The sequence below is a fragment of the Aquila chrysaetos genome, chromosome 5, assembly GCF_900496995.4.
Source record: "Aquila chrysaetos chrysaetos chromosome 5, bAquChr1.4, whole genome shotgun sequence".
In the NCBI taxonomy this organism is placed as follows: domain Eukaryota; kingdom Metazoa; phylum Chordata; class Aves; order Accipitriformes; family Accipitridae; genus Aquila; species Aquila chrysaetos.
In genome coordinates, this window is record NC_044008.1 from 1,274,531 (window position 1) to 1,299,073 (window position 24,543).

At 50.3% G+C, this 24,543-nt stretch overlaps 1 protein-coding gene across 2 annotated transcripts in view; it reads right to left on the reverse strand.

The window, feature by feature from the left end:
- Window positions 1-21,332, reverse strand: part of TNPO3 (transportin 3) — a 42,778-nt gene extending 21,446 nt beyond the window's left edge. The window contains exons 1-5 of one of the 2 annotated variants that reach the window (XM_030014716.2): window positions 21,135-21,285; window positions 5,857-6,045; window positions 3,684-3,884; window positions 2,704-2,777; window positions 1,726-1,882 (exon numbers count right to left, since the gene is read on the reverse strand). In XM_030014716.2, the coding sequence (XP_029870576.1) occupies window positions 1,726-1,882; window positions 2,704-2,777; window positions 3,684-3,806 (354 nt within the window). In that variant the 5' untranslated portion in view covers window positions 3,807-3,884; window positions 5,857-6,045; window positions 21,135-21,285. Of the gene's footprint in view, window positions 1-1,725; window positions 1,883-2,703; window positions 2,778-3,683; window positions 3,885-5,856; window positions 6,046-21,134 lie in introns of both variants that reach the window. The other variant, XM_030014715.2, reaches the window with a different exon arrangement.
- Window positions 21,333-24,543: the final 3,211 nt, after the last annotated feature.

Sequence of the window (24,543 nt, forward strand, 5' to 3'; positions counted from 1 at the left end):
TGCAGCTAACATCTGAGAGGCAGGAGGGGATGAATGAAATGGCAGGTTACACGAGTCTGGAGGAAGATGAAGCGATGCACCACAAGAACACAGGCTTCTCTGGGCAAAGAATCAAATCCCAGGGCAAGCATCCCCCTTCTTCTCTCTGGCTCCTGAGAGAAAGCCCAGAGCCTTATTTCTGTGCAGCACAGTACTGGGGACGTGCAAAGATGCTGCACGCTGGAGCTATTAACGTCATGAAGAAGTATCAGTTGAGGAGAAGAGAACATGGTCACAAGTAAAACTGAAACCTTACAGTTTTGCTCATCAATGAGGAGAAAATCTAAATGACAGTCTAACAGCAAAGGGAGACCGTGATTCTGTAATTTGGAGAAATGGCATAAAAAAGCACTGCAAAACATGGGTCATTTCACATGGATAAAGTATGAAGGATCCTAAAGGCTAAGGTTCCTCCTATCTTCAACAGCTACAATTCCACTAACAAAGGAGTACTGACCAGCAGGCTAGCAGGGCAAGAGGGAGGCACCTGGCAGAGAGATGGGGAGACCACAGACCCAAGAGTGCAGGGCGGCCAAGCACGGAAAGACAGGGCTGCAGAGCAGAGAAATGACTGCTGACGAGACACTGCAATTAAACGCACCAAACCTCGACTCCGTCTGGAGCACAGTGACATTAACCAGCTGCTTGGTGGAATTACAGACTTGCTACGTGCTGCCGAGTGTACGTTATCTTTCCTTCTTTAGATAAGCAGCGTGAAATGGTAGACATTAACGGGAAGCTCTAGAGGCTATGGCACATGCTCCGTTTGCAGCCTGAGTCAGGGATCAGGTTGGCTACTCATTTACTGAGGTCAAACAACACTGAAGAACATGAGAAGTCTCTCTGGAAAGGAAGGAGCCAGCAAGGAGCATTTCTTTTCAGTCCCTGAGGTAATTCACCTCAACGCTTATTCTCTGCTCCCCAAACTTGCCCTGTTTTGGGGCCCACAACAATCTCGTTCTTAGACAGCATGAATGCTCCACAAATGGGGAAACCTGTGAAGAAGAACCAGGAGATTCAGCTACAGTCTCCCCATTTGGCCTGCAGCTAAATGTATAACCTCAGCTTATCACACGATGGTCAGAAATTAGGCATGTACTTACATTTGAAAGGGGCATGAGAAGAGAGAGAAATCACAGTTAAGTACCTGAATGACCTTCTTCTAACACATATAGAGAGAGATGCGTGTGTGAATCCAGAGACGATCTAGAGATCTGCGTACACAACCCCGTAACAGGCTGAAATAATTTCTTAACCATCAAATAACCCAAAACTACCACAGCCTGTGCAGGAATCCAGTCCTAGCCAACCATGGGACGGACAGTCCAGGAGACTAAAGACCTTTTCCTGACCTTAAAGTACACAGTGCCAGAAGACAAGCCTCCACGCTCCGTACCACCAGCTAAAACAATGCAGTCCTCACAGGGACAGTCCAGTTGAGAGGATGAGAAAGTTATTAAGTTTCCATAACTAGCTCCATTTTCAATCCAGTGCTGACAACGGGAACCTGACTGTGATTTTGATCTGCTTGGAACCGAAATATAAAATCAGCTTGTTTCACACAGACCAGCTTTTTGATCACATCCAACCTGGAATAATCTGATTCGGAGATGTGGAGGGGGAGAAGAAGCTGCATGAAGTTCTTTAGCAGTTGACCATGGCTCAGTCGCTGCTCAGTCTCCTTACCAGCAGAGAGATGACTGTGCTGGAATAGTACGCCAGATCTTCTATGATTTCGGTACGGCGGTTGGCTCCGATGCGCAAGGATCGGCTGTGAACCTCTTCTGGCAGCACCGTGAGGATTTCCAGCAGAAAGGGTAGTGATGTTACATCATTGCTGTACCTGAAACAACAGGGAAGAAGGACAGCGCATGAAGGCAGGTGACAGCCAAGTGCATGCAGAAAACCTAAATACTGGCAAGTAGGTTAATGGTACAGTGAAAGATGGAGGGGCATTTCAAAGAGACTCAGCAAAAGTGTTACTGCAAACGCACTCCAGTGTCCAGCTGCAAGGGCAGAGCACTGTCGAGAAGAGCCTCCATCAGTGGTTTAGCTCAAGATTTTTCAACAGAAAAAATGACAAAAGCTTTCCCAGCCCACCAGCACATCAAGTCGAAGTGCCATTGCCCAGACAAATCAAGTTCCCTCCTGCTACAGAAATACCACAGGGCCACCTCAGCACGGTGATCTGCCCAAACAAGGCATATGGCATCCCACGTAGGCAAACACAGGGCAGTGAAAATGCTGTCACACAGAAATTGGGCATTACTGCACCAGCCAAACGAGCGCCTCGGGACACCCAACAGTAGCAGCAAATGACTCGACCTCACTGTTCAATGCTGCACTACGGCTAAAGCTGGGAGGGGATGAGGGATCATCGTGTAACAAAAACAGGGATGAGGAAAACCGCTGAGTCTCAGAGAGCCGTGTCCACAGAAGCGTGCACAACCTCTCTGTTACACAGAGCCACAGACAGCCCTATCTCTCCCTCCAGACCATCTCCCTACCATGATCCAAGAGACTTTAAATTATTAATCAAGAAAGAAAAACTTTCTTATTGTCAGGCCGTTTGCTGCTGTGTGCCTTTTTGGACCACGCAGGTCCACCCACTCAACATTTACTCAAGGAACAATTTGGAGTTTAATGATACAAACAATTACTTACTTTTCAACCAGTGTTTGTACACAGCCTTTCCAAGAAGCCATTTGCAGGGCAAGGTCTGCTATTGCTAAAGCAAGCTGAAAGTGGAAGAGGAAAAAAAACAAAAAAACACAACTAAGTGCAGTGACTGATGAAATCTGCCCAACAGCACAGGAGAAAGGGTGCTGCGACCATCAGACCTGAGCTTGGCAGGGCTGGCAGGTAACTTCGAGCCTGCAGAGGCAGGATATTAATACACAATATCCCTGTTGTGTGCGCAGTCCCTGTGGTTAACTGCAGAACGCCCACCACCCCGATGGGATGATATTCTCTGCTGGGCTATTTAGGGGCTGAACAGGCAACCTTGCCTCAGTCTGCACGGTGTCAGACATCCCAGTGCCACAGAAACGTATTGATAACAGGAATGATGTATACAGAACAAAGGGATTTCAGAGAACATGCCAGCACCTCAGAAGAAATCCACCCATCACCCAGGGTGCTGCTGGGCAGATCAACACTTTATCTCCATTGCAGAGCACAGGGAAAACCCCAGGAACAGCTGTTCCTCCTCTCAGCCTCTCCAAACAGCAAACAAGAGGATAAAGTAATTGATTTAACTACAGGAACCAAATAATGGAGGAGGGCAAACAATTCCATATTGGCAGACATGACCGGGCTGGCTGCAGCCATCAACCTTCTCTGTTCTCCATACTGGAGGAAAAGCAGCCAGAGTTGTCTCAGTCTCAGAGAAAGTCAGAAGTGACAAAAGCTGGAGCTGGCCACCATCGGTGTGACCTGCAGCATCTATCCTTCCTCTCCCTGGCTGGTGATTACTGTAAGGAACGGCTCTAGCAGAGCTGTAGCACAAGCCTGGCTACCAGTCTGCTCTCAACAGCAAGTTCAGACTGAATGGTGCAGGCTTTGCTGCTGAGAGCAGCCTCAGCCCTCTCTCGCTCGCAGACATTTAGAGAGCAGCTCCTTTCAACCCTCTGCTCAGCACCTACCTGGGTGACGATGACCGGTGACAGGTCTTTCAAGTTCTGGATGTGAGACAGCAAAGAGTCCCGTAATGAAGCATGGGAATCCGTGGGGAGTTCGTAGAAGGAAGTCTGGATCTTCATCTTCATGGTCTGCGCCGCAAAGTAGCACGACTCCACATCCTGACGGATCTGCAGCAACTGGTCGGAGATCTCCCAGGCGTGGACCTGGAAGCAAAGCACGGCATCGTCAGCGAGCAGGCAGGGGAACGTGGAGCAAACTGAGTAGGTACCAGCAGGCTTAACAGAAAGACCAAATTCCCCCAGATGAAAACGCATCCTCTCCCCCAAAATACCCCCAAAATTTTTCACCAGAACAGTCCATGCCGCGTTGCTGCCACAGCTCAAGCGGTGGGGACTGGCTAACAAAGGTGCCAGGGCAGTGGCACCCACCCAATGACTCGAACAAGCCGATCAGCTTCCAGCACAGACTTGACATCGGCAGAGATGCTCACAGAGATTACAACAATCCCTCTGGGAGAGCAGATTAGAGAGCAGATCTGATGCCCACCCTTGCAGTAAAGAGCAACAAAAGAGGCTTTTTTGGGCTAAGGTGGATAATTGCTGCGCCTATTACACAGCAATAAAACCGGAGAGCGCCCAGCAAGGGACAAATGGAAAAAGGATTGGATAACAGTCTCCCCAGATCAAAATAATGATATGTAATTGCAAGATTGAAGCCGCCGGGCCCATCTAAGAGCACACACTGGGACCGGCGACTCTGCAGTAGACTACAGATGTGCCGAAGAGCTTGGAGGAGAGCCAGCAACGGGGGAAATCATCATCTGCCCGGCCTCGGAGAGGCAACAAACGGCCTCCTGGCTGGTACAAAGCTGAAGGCTTTGCCCTTTGCATGGGACCAGAAGCTACGGGGAGAGAGCTGGGTGAGCCGGAGGACCGGTGGGCACTGCCAGGCAGACCCCGTGCCACCCTCGCCTCGCTGAGATGGGAGAACGGGCAGCCACGGGGGATAAGCCCTTTACACCCCAGGCATCATTTAGACCTGCCGAAGCACCTACTGCACAGGGTTTGGTGGGAAAACGAAGCCAGTCGGGGAAGGAAAGCTTGGCTGGGCCACCAAGCGTCACCAAACCCCACCAAGGGATGGCAGAGCCACCGCTGGAGCACGTCAGCACGGCTTGGGAAGAAACCCTTGGATCTGAGGTCTCCTGTTAAGGAACGAGATCTTCAAAGGACTCAGACGGTCAGTAAAATACTCCTCCTTTCCTGAAACATCTGCAACACATTTTAGTTTTGGTAAGATTTTTTTTTTTTCCCCCCCTTAAAAATTAAAATTAATGTTTTATTTTTCCAAAACCCTTGAAATCTGAATTTCTGTGCGTACTTAAGCTTGAACTAATCAATTCACACAATCCACCCTGTGCATGTGACTAACATCGAGTGCCTCAGCCCCCTCCTCTGACCTGCACCCCAAAAGCTGCTACACAAAAGCCACAGACACTCAGAAGGAAAGGCTAACCACACACAACACTCATCAGGCTGTGTTTTCTAGCACTATAGTCACTACAAAAGTCACTATTGGACTCCAAAAGATATCTGTGATAGAAAATACGGTGAATGGGTCATGGGACTGGAGGATGACAGATATTTCTAATTTTTCTCTTTGGGGGAGGTGAAAGACAGTTCCGACCAACATTACAGATGGACAAACATCGCACCCCAAAAGGAGGAGTTCCCCAAAAGCCTCGTGTTGATGGCCAGCAAGGCAGGACCCCACAACCACCACAGAGGACTTTATCTATATATAAGTCTATCCAGGTCCAACAGCACAGCGAAGGGAACAATTAAATAAATTAAATATATTAAAATCATCCACAGTACAAAGGATTCTGTCTGTCTGCCTTTTAAAAAACACTTCATAAGCACAAATCCAGGTGGTGCTACCAGCCACTGGTAGATGTAGACATTACCATTCTTCGCGCATTTGAAGCTGCCACAACGAACAGAAATCCCAAGAAAAAAAGCCATCCCCTTGCTCTACCTGGAAGAAACATCCATGAGGAAAAGAAGACCCAGGCTGTCACCTTCCCTAGTCCTTCACAGTCACAAACTTCTCCTAAGCTTACATTTAGGCATCGAGGAAGGGGGAAGTGCTCTTTGGGATGTGTCTACTGCTCGCCTCCAACTATCTACAAGGGAAGCAGAGCATTGCATTGCTTCGGGCTGGCCAGCACAGCAGGACTCGGCGATTCAGCCAAGCAACAGCAGCAGCTGATACCCCATTATGGAAATAAGGGTTTTTTTGATGAAAGTCCGGCTCGCGTTCATGAGGTCCAGGAGGTTATGCAGGCTACCTGCGTGAACACCTCTGGAAATCAAAGGAGAGCTCGGTCAGACATCCCCGGTGCATCAGGGCTGACATAACACCCACAGCGTGGTCTCTAAAATTCTTATTTTTCAAACTTCAAGCATCCTCTTGCACAGGGGCACCTTGGCATTACCCTCGCCCCATCCCCAGCCTAAGCATGGAAAGATAAAAGAAGAGAGACTGATGTCTTATTTTACTGAACTTAAACGCTGGGAATTTTTGCACTTCATGAACCTAAAGCAACGTTAAAAATGAGCTGATGTCTACATAATGGAGGAGGATTACTGCTCTTTGGTTTAGCACGGTTAAAAAATACAAAATTCAACTGATTGAGAGACCTGGTACTTGAGATGAGCATTTCTGAGCTTGAACCATGCTATGAGGTGATGGCTTTGCAGCCCTCATCTCCGACATCCTTTAAGCCACAGGACTTCCCTGAGTTAAATCCAGTGTGAAATAAAACCTCTCTATTTTTTTTAAAAAAACCCTTCTAGTCCTCATTTCAGCTTTGTTAGCAAAGGAGATTCAATAGTAACCTTTGGCCAGTTGTTCCAATGGCTAAATACACTTTTTTTTTTTTTTTTAAATGCAGTCTGTCTAGCCTTGTCTTCCAGCTGCATTTAACGTCTTCTGAGTAAAGAGCCACATCCGTTATCGAGAATTCGATCCTGCATCGGCAAAAAGGGTACAGACCACACAGCCAAAAAGAAGTAACAGGTGCAGTGGTTACGCCAATAAATCCCAATTCAGTGGTTCAGCGAGCTCTCCCGTATCCCAGCTTATTGGCTTCTGTAATTAAAACACCTCCAACTTCAGCTTCTTTCACACCTTCAGTATTACACCGGATAGAATTGCATTATGTGACTTTATTGCCTGGATTTTCCCAAATGTAAAATTAATTTGGCACTTCTGTTCCTCCCTCGCACAGGAGCACACATCCCACCATCCCTGTCCAGAGAGCAACACCAGCATTCAAATTTTGCTTTTAATACGCTTGAGAAACTTCCTTGTGATTCCTTGCTCCCCGTCAATCTTCTGCTATTCAGAGCCTGAACGAATTCATCTTGAAAGAAAAAATAATCACCTTTCAAAACTTATCTACCCCTTGCAGGAAGGTGGGTGCCCAGAAACAGCGGCGGTCTCCAACACATCACCAGCCGACACTCGAGAAACCAGACGTCCCGAGTCCCCGGTCGGACACGTGCCCAGGGGTCTGCAGCGTCATGCAGGGGGAAGAGACAAGGCCACGAGCAGTTTGCCAGGTTGTTCAAGACTTTGGGTCAAGGTCAGCACAATCCAGTCTTATTCCCAGCGAAAAACAGTCTTTTTTGCTCACGGCAAAGTAAAATTCTGATTTCTTTATAGTCAATATTAGCAAAAGGCTCAGCTCCTGAATCTACTCCCTGAAATTTCACTGGAAGATATTTCTACGGCCATTTTCGCCCATAACGTAGTACCTGAGCTGACAACCCCAAAATTCCCCAGACATGAGACTAACGTATATCAGGGACCCTCAGACCACGCCGAGATGCTCAGAGCTCTGGTGTTCTCCCCTCTCCTCTCCCCTCCTCCTTTTAGAATCATAGAATCGTTCAGGTTGGAAAAGACCTTTAAGACCTTTTAGCTCAACTCAGCAAAATTCAAGCAAACAACTGCATCCAAATACAACGGAAAGAGCCCCAAAAGAAGCGCAGTAATCGCCTTTATGCTCAACCTGAGTGACAGGCAAATCAATCCCTGCCACAATCTGCTGCCACATCCAGAGGGGAGCAGGAGAGCTTCACTCTTCACAGCTTTCAACAGGACACAGCACGTTTTCTCCGCGGGACCGTAACCTCACTGTAAACGCTGGTCCTCATCATGTCCCGACCATGCGTGAGGTTGGCTGCTAGTCCTCGTTCCCAACCTCGGGCTGGTGCTGCTGCCGTGAATCGCTTTTACCTTTGAACTTTACTGCAGCAAAAGGCTGGAGGGTGGACGGAGGAGACTGCCCACGGACACACGGACGGACAGGCTTGCTTCAACAGGTGCTCACCAGGCTTTGAAGCCACGGCTCGTGACGGTCGAGGACAGAGTCTTTCTGGAGCTGCCTCCTTTCAGACAAGCTCCTTCGCTGTTAACCAGGCTTTGATGCTTTCTTTCCAGCTGCCTCTGTGACCACGGGCTGTTAAATAAGCTTTTTCCAATAACTCTAGCTATTACTGGCACATAACTTGCCTGTAAAAACTTCAAAACAGGTAGTAAGAAAAATTTGGACCTATTTCTGACAGAAACGTCCCTACTGATTTATTTATATCCATCAGGTAATTCCCTAGCTCGTAATAAATAAAAAGCCCTTCTTAAGAAACTAAATAACTACAATAGCTAGAATCACACCAGACCCTCTGCAACTCATATTAAAAACTTTCTCAACTGTATTAATGAGCACATATTTTCCACAGCATTTAGAATTGTTCAATTACAGACACAGCAGCAGAAATGGGTGCTCAACAGTAAGCGTGTAAGGAGATCCTACCAAAAAGCATGCAAAAATCAAAGCCAGAGAGCTGCTATATAACCGATAATCTAACTGTCTGGAAGTCGCTGATTCAACAAAGACGGCAAAATTATTAATGGTTTCGTGATGACTAATGACTGACAGTACTAAAAGAAGCTATTTGTATGCCCAAAATTCACTGCAGCATAGTCAGAAATTACATAAACCCTTCAAGAGCTGAAAGAAGTTGGCTCACACGCCCTCAAACAGCTCCAACAATGATTACCTGGACTGCCAATCAATATGTAGGAAAAAAACAAAACCCTGAAGCAGTATTTAGCAAGAATAGATGTATACGGCAGCAGAGCAGGTAAGGAAGACCTTAAAGAAATGTCAGGTTGGGAAATAAATAAAGAATTCTTAGTCTTTGGCTGCAGCTGTCAAATACCCAGTCTGTATCTCACTGCAAAGAACAGATCTCGCCAACGACCAGAATGCAGCTGAGTACTTCAGGAGATTAACGTTATTTGGGGAATTTTTTCTGGGCACGTGACAACAAAGTATTTCCAAAATGTTAGAAAATAATGATTTTAGATTCTAGCGTTGACCACCAGATCGCTAAAAAAAGCGAGTTAAGAGCATCCTCCAGATAACAAGCGCCTGTGGGAAGGAAGACAACATACCATCACCATCAGATTGTGCAAGGATCTTGGCAAACCATCTTGAGTCTCGTGGATTTTGGGGGGTTTTAAATAAAAATTGCCTTCCTACTGAGAACATGTGAGTACTATGGGGCAGAAAAGTCTATTTTGCAAGCATACGATACAGCCTGTCTTCAAAGTTTTGAAAATAAAGGCTCATTCCTCATTTTCACCTACAAACAGACTCAGCTCCAGCTGGATTTCCAGAGAGATCCATGAAGGTGAACTAACCCAGCCTGGGTGCCAACATCCCCTTCTCTAACCACACAGAGGGTGACACCCCTGATGACCTTATCAGCCATCAGTTCAAACTAAAACAATCTTCACTTTCCAACCCAAACTATTTTTCATTTTTCTTGTATAATCTCCCCTACATCCTACCACGTAGATCCTTCTAGAGCAAAGGCGTTTGCCTGTAGACTGCTGTACTTGGGGGCTAACACCAATCATATTACAAATAGCTCAGATATGATGTTGCCATCACTTTGTGAAAGGATTTTCACGTAAAATTGAGGCTGGTTTACTGCCAGAAGCAAAAGTGCTCTCGCAGAGACGTACTGAAGCTCCCAGGGAGGAAGGAGCCGAGAGCCGTTGCAATGTTATAAACAAATCATGAGCTGCCGTTCCCATCCGTATGTAGGAGTCTACGGGCTTAAAGTTTGGCTTCCTCCAGTCCCTTAGGATCTATCTGCACACAGCCTTGCTCACATGAATAAAATTTTCTTTTACCATCTACCTAACTTCATACTGGGGTTCAAAATTTACTTTTGATGTAAAAATTGAGCAATAAAAGAATGAGCATAAACCAGGAAGACAGCTCAAGCCCTCGTCGTTGAGCTCTGAAGTTCACCACCCAAAGGGATTTGTCTTGATGCCCCCGGCTTCTAGAGGCAGATAAAAACCGAAACCTCACGCTAAAGCACAGAGCATTTGCAGCTTGACATTTAATACTGGGATGAAATATGAGTTGGGTGTTTACACGGCTGTAACAACAAGAGACAAAGATGTAAACAAGGCGAGCCTAGGGACCGTCTTCACACAAAGAAAAAACCCTCCCCACAAAAAAAAGCAGTATTTCTTTCAATTTTAACAAACGGGTAGATGAGAAGGCATTCATTTAGAGACGACTTGTAGCATTAGAACCTCAGAAAATTAAAAGTGAAAACATTTGCAAAAAAAAAAAAAAAAAGTATTTTTCATCATTTCACTGTTCATTTTCTGCAGTTCCCTCACTTTTCTGCACGGGAAGAGGATTGAAGCCTAACAAGTTTCACCATGCTGGTGGCATCCAGAGGGCAGAGATCATCAGCTGGAGGACAGGAGCCTGCTACAGAAGCATTAAGACTGATGAACAAAGCATCAGAATAGCAAGCTTTAAATAAGTAAAAACCTTCTTCCAAGGGAGGGGAAAGAAAAATGCAATTGAGCAGAATGAATACCCCGTGCCCACCAACCACCCACACCTACACCAAGCCTCCCAGCCCCACCCTCACAAAGCTTATCCATAAAAGCAGCCACATGCCACCACGTTAAGGCTGCTCTTCAGCACTCACGATGATGTCATCCAAGCTCTTACACAAACGCAGCCTTGATGCAAGAACCTCGATGCAAATAGCCTCAGCCCCGGAGTCGGGTGGAAACGGAGCTGGCAAAACGCATCACTCCTGGAGAGAAGAGCTGGGCAGTTTGCAGCTAGAAGGAAATTCAAAAAGGACCTCAAATGGGAGGCTGGAAACCATAAGCGACTCTCAGAGCTAAGTAACATTGCCTCTTCTACTCAGAAGAAGATGCACTGCCCAAGAGGGAGAATTTTAGGTAGGAGGACACGTCTACCAGCCTTGGCACAGAACTGCCTCCCCAGCTCCAGTCGTAGGCCAAACCATGGCACATCCACACCAGAAACCTCCAGGAGAAAAGGGACCGTTGCCTTCCCAGTGGACACCTCAGCTGTTCTCCAGCCCACGTAGAAGGACCTCTTGCTGGCACCACACCACCTTCTGGTCCCAGTACTATAAAGTGACCATCCGTAAGAGAATGAGCTTATGCCAGCTAACGTTACAGCTCCTGAGGGACGCGGCCGATTCCCACCATCTACTCCGCCAGGCCCACCAACCACCAGAAGTGACATCGGTTCAGCTGATGAGACCCTGGAGACAGTGGAGATGGAAAGAGGGCAGTGAAATGGGCACCACGTATTCTGAAGGATGAGGACTGGACAAAGAGACAAAGAATTGCCCGGTCATCTCGAGAGCTGCCGTCGTTTGATGGAGCGTGGTAGGAAGCGCCCCTGAAAATCTGCGCTTGGGTTTTGACCAGTCTCGAGTCTGAAGACAGAGGAGCATCCCACAGAAGTACTCGCTGTGTCCCTTCGGTGCAGAACATGAGGCACCAATAGACTCGAGATGTGAATTTAAGAAAATTAATGGAGTTTGGCTATGCATATCTAACCAAAGGACATGCAGATGGCTCTAAGCAGCTGTGGAGGCCCTAGCTGCTCCCTAAGCTCCAAAACCAGTTTAGAACTAGATAGGCACCAGAAACAAGCAAGTTCCACCAGAATTTAATCTCCTAGTATGGAGCAAGAGACCACGAGTAAGAAAGAGGGATTCAGTGCTGCACCACATTGGGCGCCAATGTTGGAGAGAGTTCCTAACAGCTCGACTCTGCTCATTCCAGCCAGAAACCTTCAATGACAAGTAAGTCCTTCTGGAGAAGCCGACTTGGGAAAAAGGAGCATGCAGCCTGTTCAATCCCAGCTAGCAAAGAGTTACTCGCAGAACAAATCTTCCAGCTATGCAGAAGCTGAAGCACCAGCCAGAGGAGCTTCTAACACAGCCCTAAATTTTACGGAGCCTTTTAGACAAAGACTGGCTTGAGCCATAAAGCTGTGAAAAAGGGGGAGGCTTCACGCTTGAAAGGCAGCCACAAAGTGTTTCTCTGACACCCCGGCCTTCTGACAAAGAGCTGTTTCCATTCTTCAGTCAAGTGGTACCTCCGAAGTATGATACGCCCAAGGTCATAATTCCCAAGCCAAGACAGTTGGCAAACCCTCTCAGCTATTGAGCGGCCTCTCCCCAGGGTCTCGTACAGGCTTTTGAAGGATGATTCTAATGGACATCACCACATTGAGCTCAAGCAAGCTTTAGGCAAAGACAGCACATTCAAAGTCAAGTCTTCTGCTCAACAAGACTTTGAAGATGACTCAAGAGGGCCAGTAAAGGTAGGCATCTTCCAGCGGAGAGCCTGCCAGCCAGACTTATGTCTGTTATTGAGAAAACAGATGGCAGCTTGTGTGCTGGAGACGTCGTTTCACCACGAGGCCAGGGTTGGTGACAGAGTCCAGCAAAAATCCCTGAAATTCCTCTCCTTTTCCACACACGAAATTGAAGGAAGGAATGGGCCTATTCAATGCCAGCCTGAGACGGATACCAAAACAGCACAAAGATGAATTAAGAATTGTAGGTGCTACGAGAATCAAGAGCTTCCAGCTCAAAAGGAAAGTATGTGGTGGGCCTTTTGGTAAAACCGTGCCACAGGGGCAGCATTTCCTTCTGAACTTCCACCAACACGTTTAACTCGCATTTTTTTCTCCAAATTATAATCTCATGCCCCTTCCTTCAAAGGATTCAACTGCTACCATAGTCAATCTTTACCATGGAAGATTTACATCGTAGCAAGGAAGACATTGATAAGACTGCAGAAAAACCTAAAACTCAGAATCACAGAATAACTAAGGTTGGAAGCAGCAGACCTGCAGGTGTCTGGTCAAACCCTCTGCTCAAAGCAGAAGCAACTTAAGTCGAGCCTGTTCAGGGCCCTTGTGAATGTCTCCAAGGACGGAGACCTCCTCAACACTGGTCTTTGTTCCAGGGTTTATCCATCCTAATGCAGCCCAGGGGCAACTTGGTCTCCTAAACCCCAAACCACAACACTGCTTTCCAGCCAGTCATCCCAAGGCTGACCCGCTGCATGGGGTTTTCGCATCCTGAGGAAAGGACTTTGAATTGGCTTTTGCTGAACTGTCTGAGGTCCCCATGAGCCTGTTCCTCCACCCACCGAGGTCCCTTGGAAAAGCAGCCCTGCCTCCAGAGTATCAACCACTCCTCCAACTCGGCATCATCCATGAACTTGCTGAGGGTGCATCTGTCCTATCATCCAGGTGATTAATGCAGACGTTCAGCAGTATCCACACTACTATTGACCCCTGAGGAATGCCACTCATAACCGGCCACCAGCTGGACTTCAGGTCAATGACCACTACTGTTTGAGCCCTGTGATTGGGAGAGCTTCCCAAGCACCAGGTCCATCTCCCTCCAGCTTGGTTACACGAACACTGCAGGACACCATGTTGAAAGCCTTGTTAAAAATCAAGGAACAGGACATCCACTGCTCTCCCCATCCACCACGCTGGCCATCTTATCATAGGAGGCTACTTGGTTGGTCGGGAAACTTGTCTTCTCCACCAATAGTCCAGGAGACACATCATTCTCTCTTCCGCAGCCTTTTCTACCCATTGCTTTTGGCCAGATGTGGGCCAATTTCATGACACGTAGCGTTGAATGCTTCAAAAACCCAGGACTACCATCAGTAGAGGACTTGGGCCGAACACAACCCTGCAGTCTGGAGCATCTCAGTGACTGGGCAATGAACACAGTCTCTTCTACGGAGGATCATTAAGGTCTCCTCTCAGCGTGCTGGCACACAGATTCTCTTCTGAAGCCCTGTCAAGGTGCCATCACCTCTCAAAAATCCATCAAGGGCTCAGCAGCCTACAGGAGGCAAGGTTATCTCCAGCTCTGGCAAGGGTGGCTACGCTGCAAGCAATACTCCCTAAATGAGCAGCTCACCTCTGGAATGACACTTTTAAACCCGTGCTTCCTTCGGATGTGCCAAAATGGACTTCCAGACGTCCCGCAGCAGCAGCCACTCATGCGTGATCGCCCAATACAACCAGCCAAGTGCCCCAATAGATAAAAAAACCCCATCAGATCAAGGCCCATAACCCCATCCTTGGGTACTTAGTTACAGGGTAACCAGCGACAAGCATTCTTCTGAGTCTGGGGATTTCTCATTTATACTGGTTTGCTGGTAATGTGAATCATGAATTTTGGGTCAGGCTAAAGCCTTGTTGACCAGGATGGTTTGAGCAATGGCCACACCATCATTGGCATGGGACCAGATCTAAGCTTGAAGCCTGCTCTGAGCAGCCGGGTGGACTGGAGACCCTCAAGGGTGACCCTTCCCGAGATCCTGCGATGCTATTTCATGCAGGGAAGGGGGAAAGTTTGTCTGGCATTTAGAAGAGTGATGCGCCTGATGCTCTCAAGCCACGTGGCCTGTGAGCAGCTCAACCACATCTCCTGGACCGTGCCCGTGCCACACGGCAGCAGGAGGGAGCGCGGAGGCGGGCAAAGCGGTGCAGGACTGCCAGGACCACACACAGATTTTGGCACGCAGCTCTTTGGTTTGGGATGAAGGGTCCCCATTGGTTGGACAACCTCAACCCACGCCAGCCTCAAAGCGACAGGCAGCACCAAGACACGATCACGTACAAAGGAAGAGCGACGTGACAACACCAAACAAATTTAGGCTGTCCGAGACGCTAAAACAAATCCCTAACATCTGCTTTTACACCTTAGAGGAACTCAGGAGGGGACAGTAAGAGCTGGCCACATCAGATGCTGTGGCCGACTGGCACCCAAAGGTTCCCTCGACAACTTGGCTGCAGGCGATGTGGGGATTTTACATTGGCTTCTCTTCTCACCACCCTAAAATGAAAAAGCTTTAAACAGTGTTTGTAAACAAGAGGAAAGCCAGCAAGCGCCTTCCTTTGTTTGCTTCCCAGGTTCTCCTCGCAGAGACGATCTGTTTCTCATGCATTTTGTGGGCTCCTCTCCACACACGCAGCACTGATCACGGGGTGCAAGGGCAGTGAGATTTTATTTCCCTTAAAATGGTTTGGGAAAGGATTCCAAAATTATTTCCATCATGCTTCAATTGGTAAAAGGTGTTTTGATTATTTTTTTTTAAATTTAATTAGGGGTTATACTTCTACCCAATATTATCATTAAATTAACTTTAGGGACAGATCAAAGGAAATCCATATCAGAATTAGTCACTTAAATGAACCCTGTCTGGCTACGAGCCACAGATAATTTCCGCCTCCTAGAAAGCACTTTATGAATCAACATTAAATCACAAACCAACCTACACTTAATCCACACCGAAAAAACCCAACGCACCAGCTTGCAGCTGCTTATCTGCGCCACATATTTTACAAATGCTCTGCTCCAGAGACAAGCTAATGAAGAAACACTTAAGAAATCAGGATCAGAAAGCCGAGCACATCTGTAACAAGTTTAGTCCCTACATTTGGTACAACTCTTCCGCATTAAAGAAACTCCAACTAGTCTGGAATTGCCTTTATGCAGCTCCAAACATACAGAGTAGGTTCGTTGGTTGAACAATCCTCGAATTCTGTGATTTAGGTAAACTTGTACCTACAGCCAACCTCTTCAGTGCCGTACAAGACAGAGGCAAGCTCACAACTGCTCTTCAAGATATTCCATTACAGCATGCCTCGTTCCCCTGAAATAATTAGCCATTAAAAGGCAAGAAACAATGCTGCAGGGGGAGCAGATGGACAAATCTGAGCCACCCAAGCTGATCACTACCAGCGACCTTACCAACACCGCTCAGCAGCGCCCTGTCAACGCCATGGAGTGATTCAGGCACACGCAAACTAATATTTAAGCTTTAGCTTCTCGTCCCCACGATGGCTCTAGCGTGTGATGACCATCCTGCCAAACAGTGAGATCTTAAGACAACATCATGACTCCAGAAATGCAAAAAATAGCAGCAACCCGATCCCGACAGCCCATCCAAGCAGCAGCAAACTTAAGTAACCAACTGAGACCAAACTGCTCAAATATCCAACAGGCACAAACTGCTCAAGTGTTTCTAATCAACCACTACCCTGGCTGATAACGAATATGTAAGAAATATTCAATGATGGGTGTCATTTGCACAGAGATGGTTTGTCAACAGAAGAGAGTCCAAAGAAAGGACCTTCAGGTTATTAAATCCAAGTGACCTGATCCGGCTCGAGATACAAGAAGGCCTTGTTTACAAAATATTAATGATAAGCGAGCACTTGGTCAGTGCAGCCACTGCTTTGAGGATCAGTAGGTGACACTCCAAGCCTTTGGCTCGTCACTGTCGACAGTCAGCAAATAGTTGAAGTGAAGAATCAGTTATTTTCCTTATTGAGCCACTGTTTTGGTTTAACCCCAGCCAGCAACTAAGCACTACACAGCTGCTCGCTCACTTTCCCCCCACCCAGTGGGATGGGGGAGAGAACTGGGGAAAAAAAAAAAGTAAAAATCATGGGTTGAGATAAGGAAGTTTAGTAGAACAGAAAGGAAGAAACTAATAATGATAATAACAACAACAATAAAATGAAAATAATGATAAAAGGATTGGAATATACAAAACAAGTGATGCACAATGCAGTTGCTCACCACTCGCTGACCAATGCCCAGTTAGTTCCTGAGCAGTGATCCCCCCCAGGCCAACTCCCCCCAGTTTATATACTGGCCATGATGTCACATGGTATGGAATATCCCTTTGGCCAGTTTGGGTCAGCTGTCCTGGCTGTGTCCCCTCCCAACTTCTTGTGCCCCTCCAGCCTTCTTGCTGGCTGGGCAGGAGAAGCTGAAAAATCCTTGACTTAGTTTAAACACTACTCAGCAACAACTGAAAACATCAGTGCGTTATCAACATTCTTCTCATACTAAATCCAAAACATAACACTATACCAGCTACTAGGAAGAACATGAACTCTATCCCAGCTGAAACCAGTACACCCACCCAGAGAAGTCAGGCACCAAAACCCACCACACTCTCTGCTTTTACATTTTTATGTCAACCACTGGACACAAAATCCACACTTGAAGCTCAGCGCTGAGGTCGTGCCTTCAGTAAAGCTGATGCCTTGCACACCACATCTCAGGAACACGTTGTTAAAGAGAGAGAAGGGATGAAGGGTGCAGAAAGATGGCAAAGGAGTTTTGGTTTTCAATCTTCCCCTAAAAGCTACAGCCCAACGTGCACGTCCCACGAGCAGGCTTCTGCCCCTGCCACTCACTGCAGCTACGGGCAGGACGCTCGCTCACTGCTGCCACCTCAGCTCCCTCCTCTGCCAGGGGAGGGACGACACAGAGCTCTAAGGACAGAGGGTGGCAGAATAACCTCCATATTATACCCTCATAAACTCTCTATATCCATAAATGTAAAAAAACAGAGGTATAAGAGTACTTGCATCTTCAACAGTGCCTGCTGCAACGGCTAATGAGTTGCATTAGGAGGAAAGGCCTTAATTTCAGGAATGGCCTTCCAACCTGAAAGCAAGCCAGCTGGTTCCTACTACAGCTAAGGCTGCAATTTGTTTGCCTTCATGAGTACAGAGGAATGCAGCTACTTAAACATCTAAGTTCAGTCTCTCTGCACAAAAAAAAAAAAAAAAAAGAAGCAGAAAGACCTTTACTTTCCAACGTACCTTCCAGGGACTTGCTCCAGCGCATGTCCTGTGACCATCAATGAGCAAAAAACTTCTGACTGGCATGTCCCAAATCCTCTTACCATACTCCACGACACGTGCATGAATAGTTTCCTGCTTTTAAACTCCGCTTTGCCACAGGCAGCGCTAATCCTGCAGCACCACGCCACGCCGAGCACACAACGCCAGTGACGGGCACGGAGCTAGCACTGCTTGTTAAGCATAATTCCCCCACCCTGTCTCATAAAGAAGCAGCCGAAGCTTCTGTTATCTTCTTTATGAAAAAATTACATTAAACAAGACCTCAGCCATCAGCTACCTGCAGCTTTACACCCTCAATTACACACAATACTTTTATCACAAGCTTTCATTTAGGCACAGGGATCGGACAACGTCGTACCTGCAGGGAGAAGTTGCTAAGAAGCAGCTTAATATCATCCCCGTACCCATCAGTAAAACTACCAGGCAGTTTTACCACAGCCAGGGCATGCTCGTACCCCACAGCAGCTTTGGGCTCCCACTTACCACGGGGTTAAGATCACGCACGCTGGCACGCCGACACGACGAGATGCTCGTCTCGCTCCAGGCTGCCTCGTTAACCATTGCTGCAGAGCTCGCAAGATCACCTCTCTGAGCAGTCGTTATCTTCTCTCAAGGAGAACGAGGGGGCTGGACAGCCCCCAGGCCTTGAGCAAGTCAAATTTGTTATTCTGTTATGGCGTTAATGCTATCAAAAGTGCTCACCTTCCTCTGGCTTGCGCCTGAAAGTTTAAATAAACTCGATAAAGAGTAGTTTAACCAAGCTGAACATGCTGAATGAAATCAGGCTGTGTGCCCCAGAGCATCCAAAGGCCTGGAAAATAACTGGAATTAATCCTTAGACCCGGCAAATAAATCTCTGAAAGGATCAGGCCAAATAAGCACAAATAAAAAGCGAGAAGCAGAAATGCCGTTAACCTGGAGTCGAGCTACCTTGCCGCTTGCGTTTAAAACACCCTTGTACATACAACAGAGTCAGTCCAGAGCTGGAAAGGGATTTCTGAAGGCATTTCTCTTGAGAAGAGATGGGAGAGATATGCCTCTCTGAAAAGCAAAGGGATCCCCTTTGTTTTCTGGTACAAGAGCTGAGGTGCTTCACAGGCACTTATCTGCGCGCAGGACAAAAGGAGCCGCGCAGAGAAACCGTCTCTTCAGCCACGGGAGACTGTGCGACAGCCGGAGCCAGTCAAGGGGAGCAGCGCAGAGAGATGCCTTGTAGGAACACAAAGGTTAAAACCACCTAAGGGCACCTGTGATTTCTATTAAAAACAACCTGGACAACACAGATAAGAGCCCAAAGAAACCACAGTGGAGGAAAAGAAACCCCAAGACTTTTCATAGGCAGAGAGATCCCATCCTTACAGGTGGTCGGGGTACTAAAAATTAAAAGTAAGTCTCAAATACTTCAATCTCTCCTTTGGATGGGGCAGTTTGTACCACGCGTGGGCAGCCAAAGTGCAGCCCGCAAACCTCTGATGCAGAAGAACCACCTTCAGCCTCCCATCCGGCACAGAGTACAGGTGAAATCCATCTTCTTCATCCCACTACATCACTCACCCATCCCTGATTCTCCACTCCACCCCGAAGGCTGACCAGGAGCTCCTCTAAGCACATTGTGAAATGGTTATCTACCCCACCAACAGATCCGCATTAATTGCACCATCGTTAACTCCCCTCGTACTCAGAAGTCGGGGTCCTCAGACAGCTCTTGGCTCTCCCCCCGCCCAGGCAGGGACTCGGCAGGCAGGCCTCACCCAGCAAGCACTGAACACCCGCCGCTGCGACCACAGATTTGGGTTGTTTCTGGAACAGCAATCATCTCTGAAATAATAATCTCCTTCTTTCAACTGAAATGAGATCTTCGTATGGGCATAACCACAGCTGGTGGTGCTCAGACACACCAAAGAACCGCTGTGGGCTCGGACCCACTGCTGATCGGCGCTGGACCCCTCACAGAACCCAAACTCTCCCCGGGTGCTTTCCAAAGTGTGAAGCCCCCTTCCCAGGTCAGGGGACAAACAAGGAGAGCGGCTGTCTAAAAACACACACACCTGACTGATGGGTTTTTCCCCCGCTCAGCGGAATAGCTGCAGAAACAAACACTGCTGCAAACTCTCGTGGTAACTGGGGATGTAACTCTGCATGGCGCGCTCAAGTAAATAAAAAGAAAGGGGGGAAGGAAACATGAGTTTGTGGTAACAAATGCTCTCAAGATGTACCAGCCGGTGGGAAGCTGATGGAGCTGAAGGGAGATCTGCGAAGCCTGTTCGGGGGGGGGGGGGGGGGGGGGGGGGGGGGGCACTGAGGGAGCCAAGGAGGGGAACTCTCTGCTCCGCTCCACGGGATTCAGGCTTTGAGATCAAAAGACCAGCGAGGCGGGCAGGATACTCACTCCTCCAGAAGTGACAACCCATGAGCTAAAACTAATCAGACTTCTCCTGGGAAAGCATCAGCAGCCACCAAAGATTTTAGGGGAAGAGCAGAGGGGGAAAACTATGTGCCATGGTGCCACAAAGGGCACAGGAGCTGCGCAGGAAGCGATGCGCCGGTACAAAAGACAACAAGGAGAGACAATAGGCTTTGGAGAGGGGAGACAACAAAGTCACCCCCAGCTTTGCAACTCAGAGGGAACAAATCTGTTTCCACGAAGACAAGGTGAGGACGGAAAACACACACTGCCTCCCAAATTTAGTCTTAAGGCTAAAGTTTGGGGGATAAGGAGCTCGCCATATGTGGCTTACAGACTTGGGAAGGGAGGATCACGGCCGTGGCTCCGTCGTCGGTCCCTTCTGACGCCTTTGGCCTCTCCCGCTGACTGGCTCTGCCGTGGGATGCCCGCCAGCTCCCTCACCTCAGGCGGCCGCAGAAGGTCGGGGTGAGCCCCCCCCCCAATTCCCCCCCCCCCCCAACACCTCCCGGCGTCGTTTCCTCCTTCCCGGCCACCGTGAGGGCTGTGCCAAACGCCTCAGCCTATCTTTCCTGTTATTAAAAAGAAAAAAAACCCACCGAAAGAGCTGACAAAAGGGCCGGGCCTGTGGGGCTTCCCAAAACGGCTGGGAGGGCGGCGTTACCCCAACCCCCCCCCAGCAACAACAACCAACAACAACAACGACAACAAACAACCCCGCTGCCCTTCGCATGGAGCCCCGGGGGAACGGGCCCACGGCGGAACCGGGCCTCCCCGCCGGGTACCGGCCACCGAGGAGACGCGACCGAGCTCCGAGGGGTTGGAGGAGGAAGAAGAGGAGGAGGAGGAGGAGGAGGAGGTGGAGAAGGAGGAGGAGGAGGGAGCCCCTCGCCCCCCGGCAGGCCTCACCGATCGCTGAAGCTCGCCCAGCCAGCAGCTCGCCCGTTCCTTGCCGCTCGGGTCGGGGTCGTGGTAAAGCGCCTGCACGGCCTGGTAAACCACCTGCAGGCTGGGTTTGCCCCCGCCGCCTTCCATGGCTTGTTCTTTCCACCACCACCACAACCACCCCCCCTCCCCTCCCGCCCCGCCTCAGCACCGCCCGCCGTTGCCGCCCGCCGCCATCTCCTCCGGTACCGGGACGGGGCGGTGTAACCTGACAGAACGGTCCCCCCCGGAAACGCGCTCCCTCCGCCACCCGCGTTCCGCTTCCCTTCTCCCCTCTTTTCCCTCCCTCCCTTCAGCCCCTTTCCTCGCCGCCCTTACACCCCGCCTCCGTCCCCTTCTCGTTTCGGCCCGGTTCGCGTATCCCGCCCGGCTCCGGTTCTTTCTAAACGGGGGTCGTCAAATCTCCCACCCGGAACGATCCCCTTGCGCCTTCCGGGGAGGGGGGGGGGTGTGTGCTACGGGAAAAGAGGTCCGGGTGCTTCCACCCCCCCCACACGCGGAAGGGACGCGCCCGCCGCGGCGGGAAGGAGCCCACGGGCCACCCACCCCCCCGGCCGGGCTAACGGGAGCAGATGGGGGGCGATGGTCCCATCGCCCCCCAGCTGCTCCCGTTAGCCCGGCCGGGGGAGGAAGGGGGGGCGTCCCCCCCCCCCCGCCAGGTCCTGGTACCCCGGGTGTGCTGGGACCAGTCACCCCAGTCCCCCATAGCCCAGTCTGGGGGGGGGGGGTCCCATCGCCCCACACCCCCAGTCCCGTTACACCATCCCACCGGGGTCCCAGCACCCCCCAGTCCCATCAGCGCGTCCCTTTGGGGTCCCATTGCCCCCCCCACTCCCATCGTGTGCCCCCCCCCCCCCAGTCCCATTACCCCTCCCTTTGGGGTCCCATTGACCCCCAGTCCCATTACGTCGACCCTTTGGGGTCCCAGCACCCTCCCCCAGTCCCATTACCCCCCTCACTTTGGGGTCCCATTGCCCCCCAGTCCCATTACCCCTCCCTTTGGGGTCCCATCGCCCCCCACTCCCATTACCCCTCCCTTTGGGGTCCCATCGCCCCCCAGTCCCATTACACCAACGCTTTGGGGTCCCAGCACCCCCCCAGTCCCATCAGCGCATCCCTTTGGGGTCCCATTGCTCCCCAGTCCCATTACCCCCTCCCTTTGGGGTCCCATCGGCCCCCAGTCCCATTACCCCTCCCTTTGGGTCCCATCGCCCCCCAGTCCCATTGTCACCGACCCTTTGGGGTCCCATTACCCCCCCACTCCCATTGTCATCCCCCCCCAGTCCCATTAGCCCCTCCCTTTTGGGTCCCATCACCCCCAGTCCCATTACCCCCTCCCTTTGGGGTCCCAGCACCCCTCCCAGTCCCATTACACGGACTCTTTGGGGTCCCAGCACCCCCCCAGTCCCATCAGCCCGTCTCACTGGGGTCCCATTGCTCCCCACTCCCATTACCCCCATCCCAGCCTGGCCCAGTGTGCCCCCATTATTCCCACTGGTCCCAACAGCCCAGCCCAGGGCGATCCCACTCGCCCTTCCCACCTCCGTTCCCAGACCCCGGGGTCCCCTTGTGTGTCCCCCCCCCCCCGCCATGGGATAACTCCACACCATCCAGCATTGACCACCCACGGAGTCCCACAAGCCCCCCAGGGCTGCCCCGAACCCCCTTTCCCATGGCCTCAGCCCCACAGACACTTGCCTTATTTTAGGAAAGGGGCTGACCCACGGGACCTGCCCCCCCCCCCCCCCCCGAGCCCTCATCCCACCGAAAACTGGGGGGAGATAACGAGACCCGGGGTTGGGACGACCCCGGGGAAGAAGAGGGGAGCGTAGCAGGATGCTCGGGCGGCACTGAGCGCTTCTAGCCTGATCTCTCCCACCCGTGTACAGAGCTCCGGCACCTTCCGTGGTCGGAGAGACGGGATCTTCCGCCAAACGGGGTCACTTTGGGGTAATCCAGACCTTTTTTTGACCCCTCTCCGAATACCCGGAGTTGGGAGGATCAGCAAACCTGCGGATCAGCGGGAAAAGAGCTGCCGCAGCGGCACGGTGACCGGGGGCTTCTCCCTGCCCCACGGCTGCCCCATTCCCGGGACCCCCACCGGGTTCGTGCCGTGGTCAGGATGTGACCCCGAATCCCATGGGAAGGGGCTTTGGCTCTGCTTTACCCCCTGCCCGCGGGGATGAAGCTTCAGCTCGAGGGATGGGGAGCAAGCGGAAACCCCCAATTGGGGGGGGGATGCTCATTTTCCTGCCTCCCTCGTGTGTCCCCCCCCCCACCCCGGCACACACCCCCACGGTGGGGACCGGGTCCGGGTATTTCCACAGGGAGACAGCCTGTCCGGCCGCCGGCACAGCGCTGAAATCCCCGGCCCTGCTGACTTTGCTGTCCAGTGCGAAGCAGCCGGCACGGGGGGGTTTAATCCTCCGGCTCCTCTGCCGCTGCTGTTGGCGTTTCTGGCTGGATGCGTCGATGGGAAAGGGTCAAATCCAGACCCCAATATCCCACCGGGGACCCGCCGTGAGCCGGACACCCCCCTTTCCCAGGACTGAGTTGCCTCCGGTCCTGCACTCCAGCTCCCAACACTGATGTGGGGCTGATTCAGACCCAAATTTGGTATAAATTTTGTACAAATACCAACTCTGGTAGGAGACTGAAGCCCCCCTCTTAAAACCAAGTGATCTGGCACAAAAAGACCCCCACAGAGAGGAGTGAGACCCAAACCAGAGCTGTTTATGGCGTCTCCTGGAGGAACAGGGTTTGGGACAGGCTGGTCAGACTGGCTCCCCGCACCCAGAAGCTACGGGATCCGTGAAATGTATTATCTATTATAAATATATTAAGCATGGATATATTAAAATCCCAGACCACAAGTAGTTCGTTGGGCACTACCTGGGTGGCAAACCCTCAGATTGAAAACCCCATGGTCTCTATGGATAAAACACCGACCGAGCAGTCTACCGCCTTTCTATCTCGGGCTGTACCCACCAGTGACTCGTGTAGGACAAGGTCATGTTGGCCCTGAAGCCACGCTGGCCATAACTGCTCTTATTCAGGATGGAGAACGAGGGGATATTATTCGGCAAACTCATTCCCTGCGTAAATTCCCTGTCCGTGAGCCCAACAAATCCCACCAGAACCGGGGGGTGATGGTATATCAACATCTAGATGACATTTTAACAGGAGGGGATTCCTCCGGTAGGGTCTGGAGAAGGTGTAACCACATCCCAGCCCACCTGGAAGGGAAGGAGGTCTCCATCCCTGAAGGTGAATGATGGGGATCCAACCAAAGGGTTTGATTTTTTGGTGTAACCTAGCAGGCGGTGTATTCCCCCCCACACCTCGCAGCAGACACCCAAGTTGAGGTCACCCT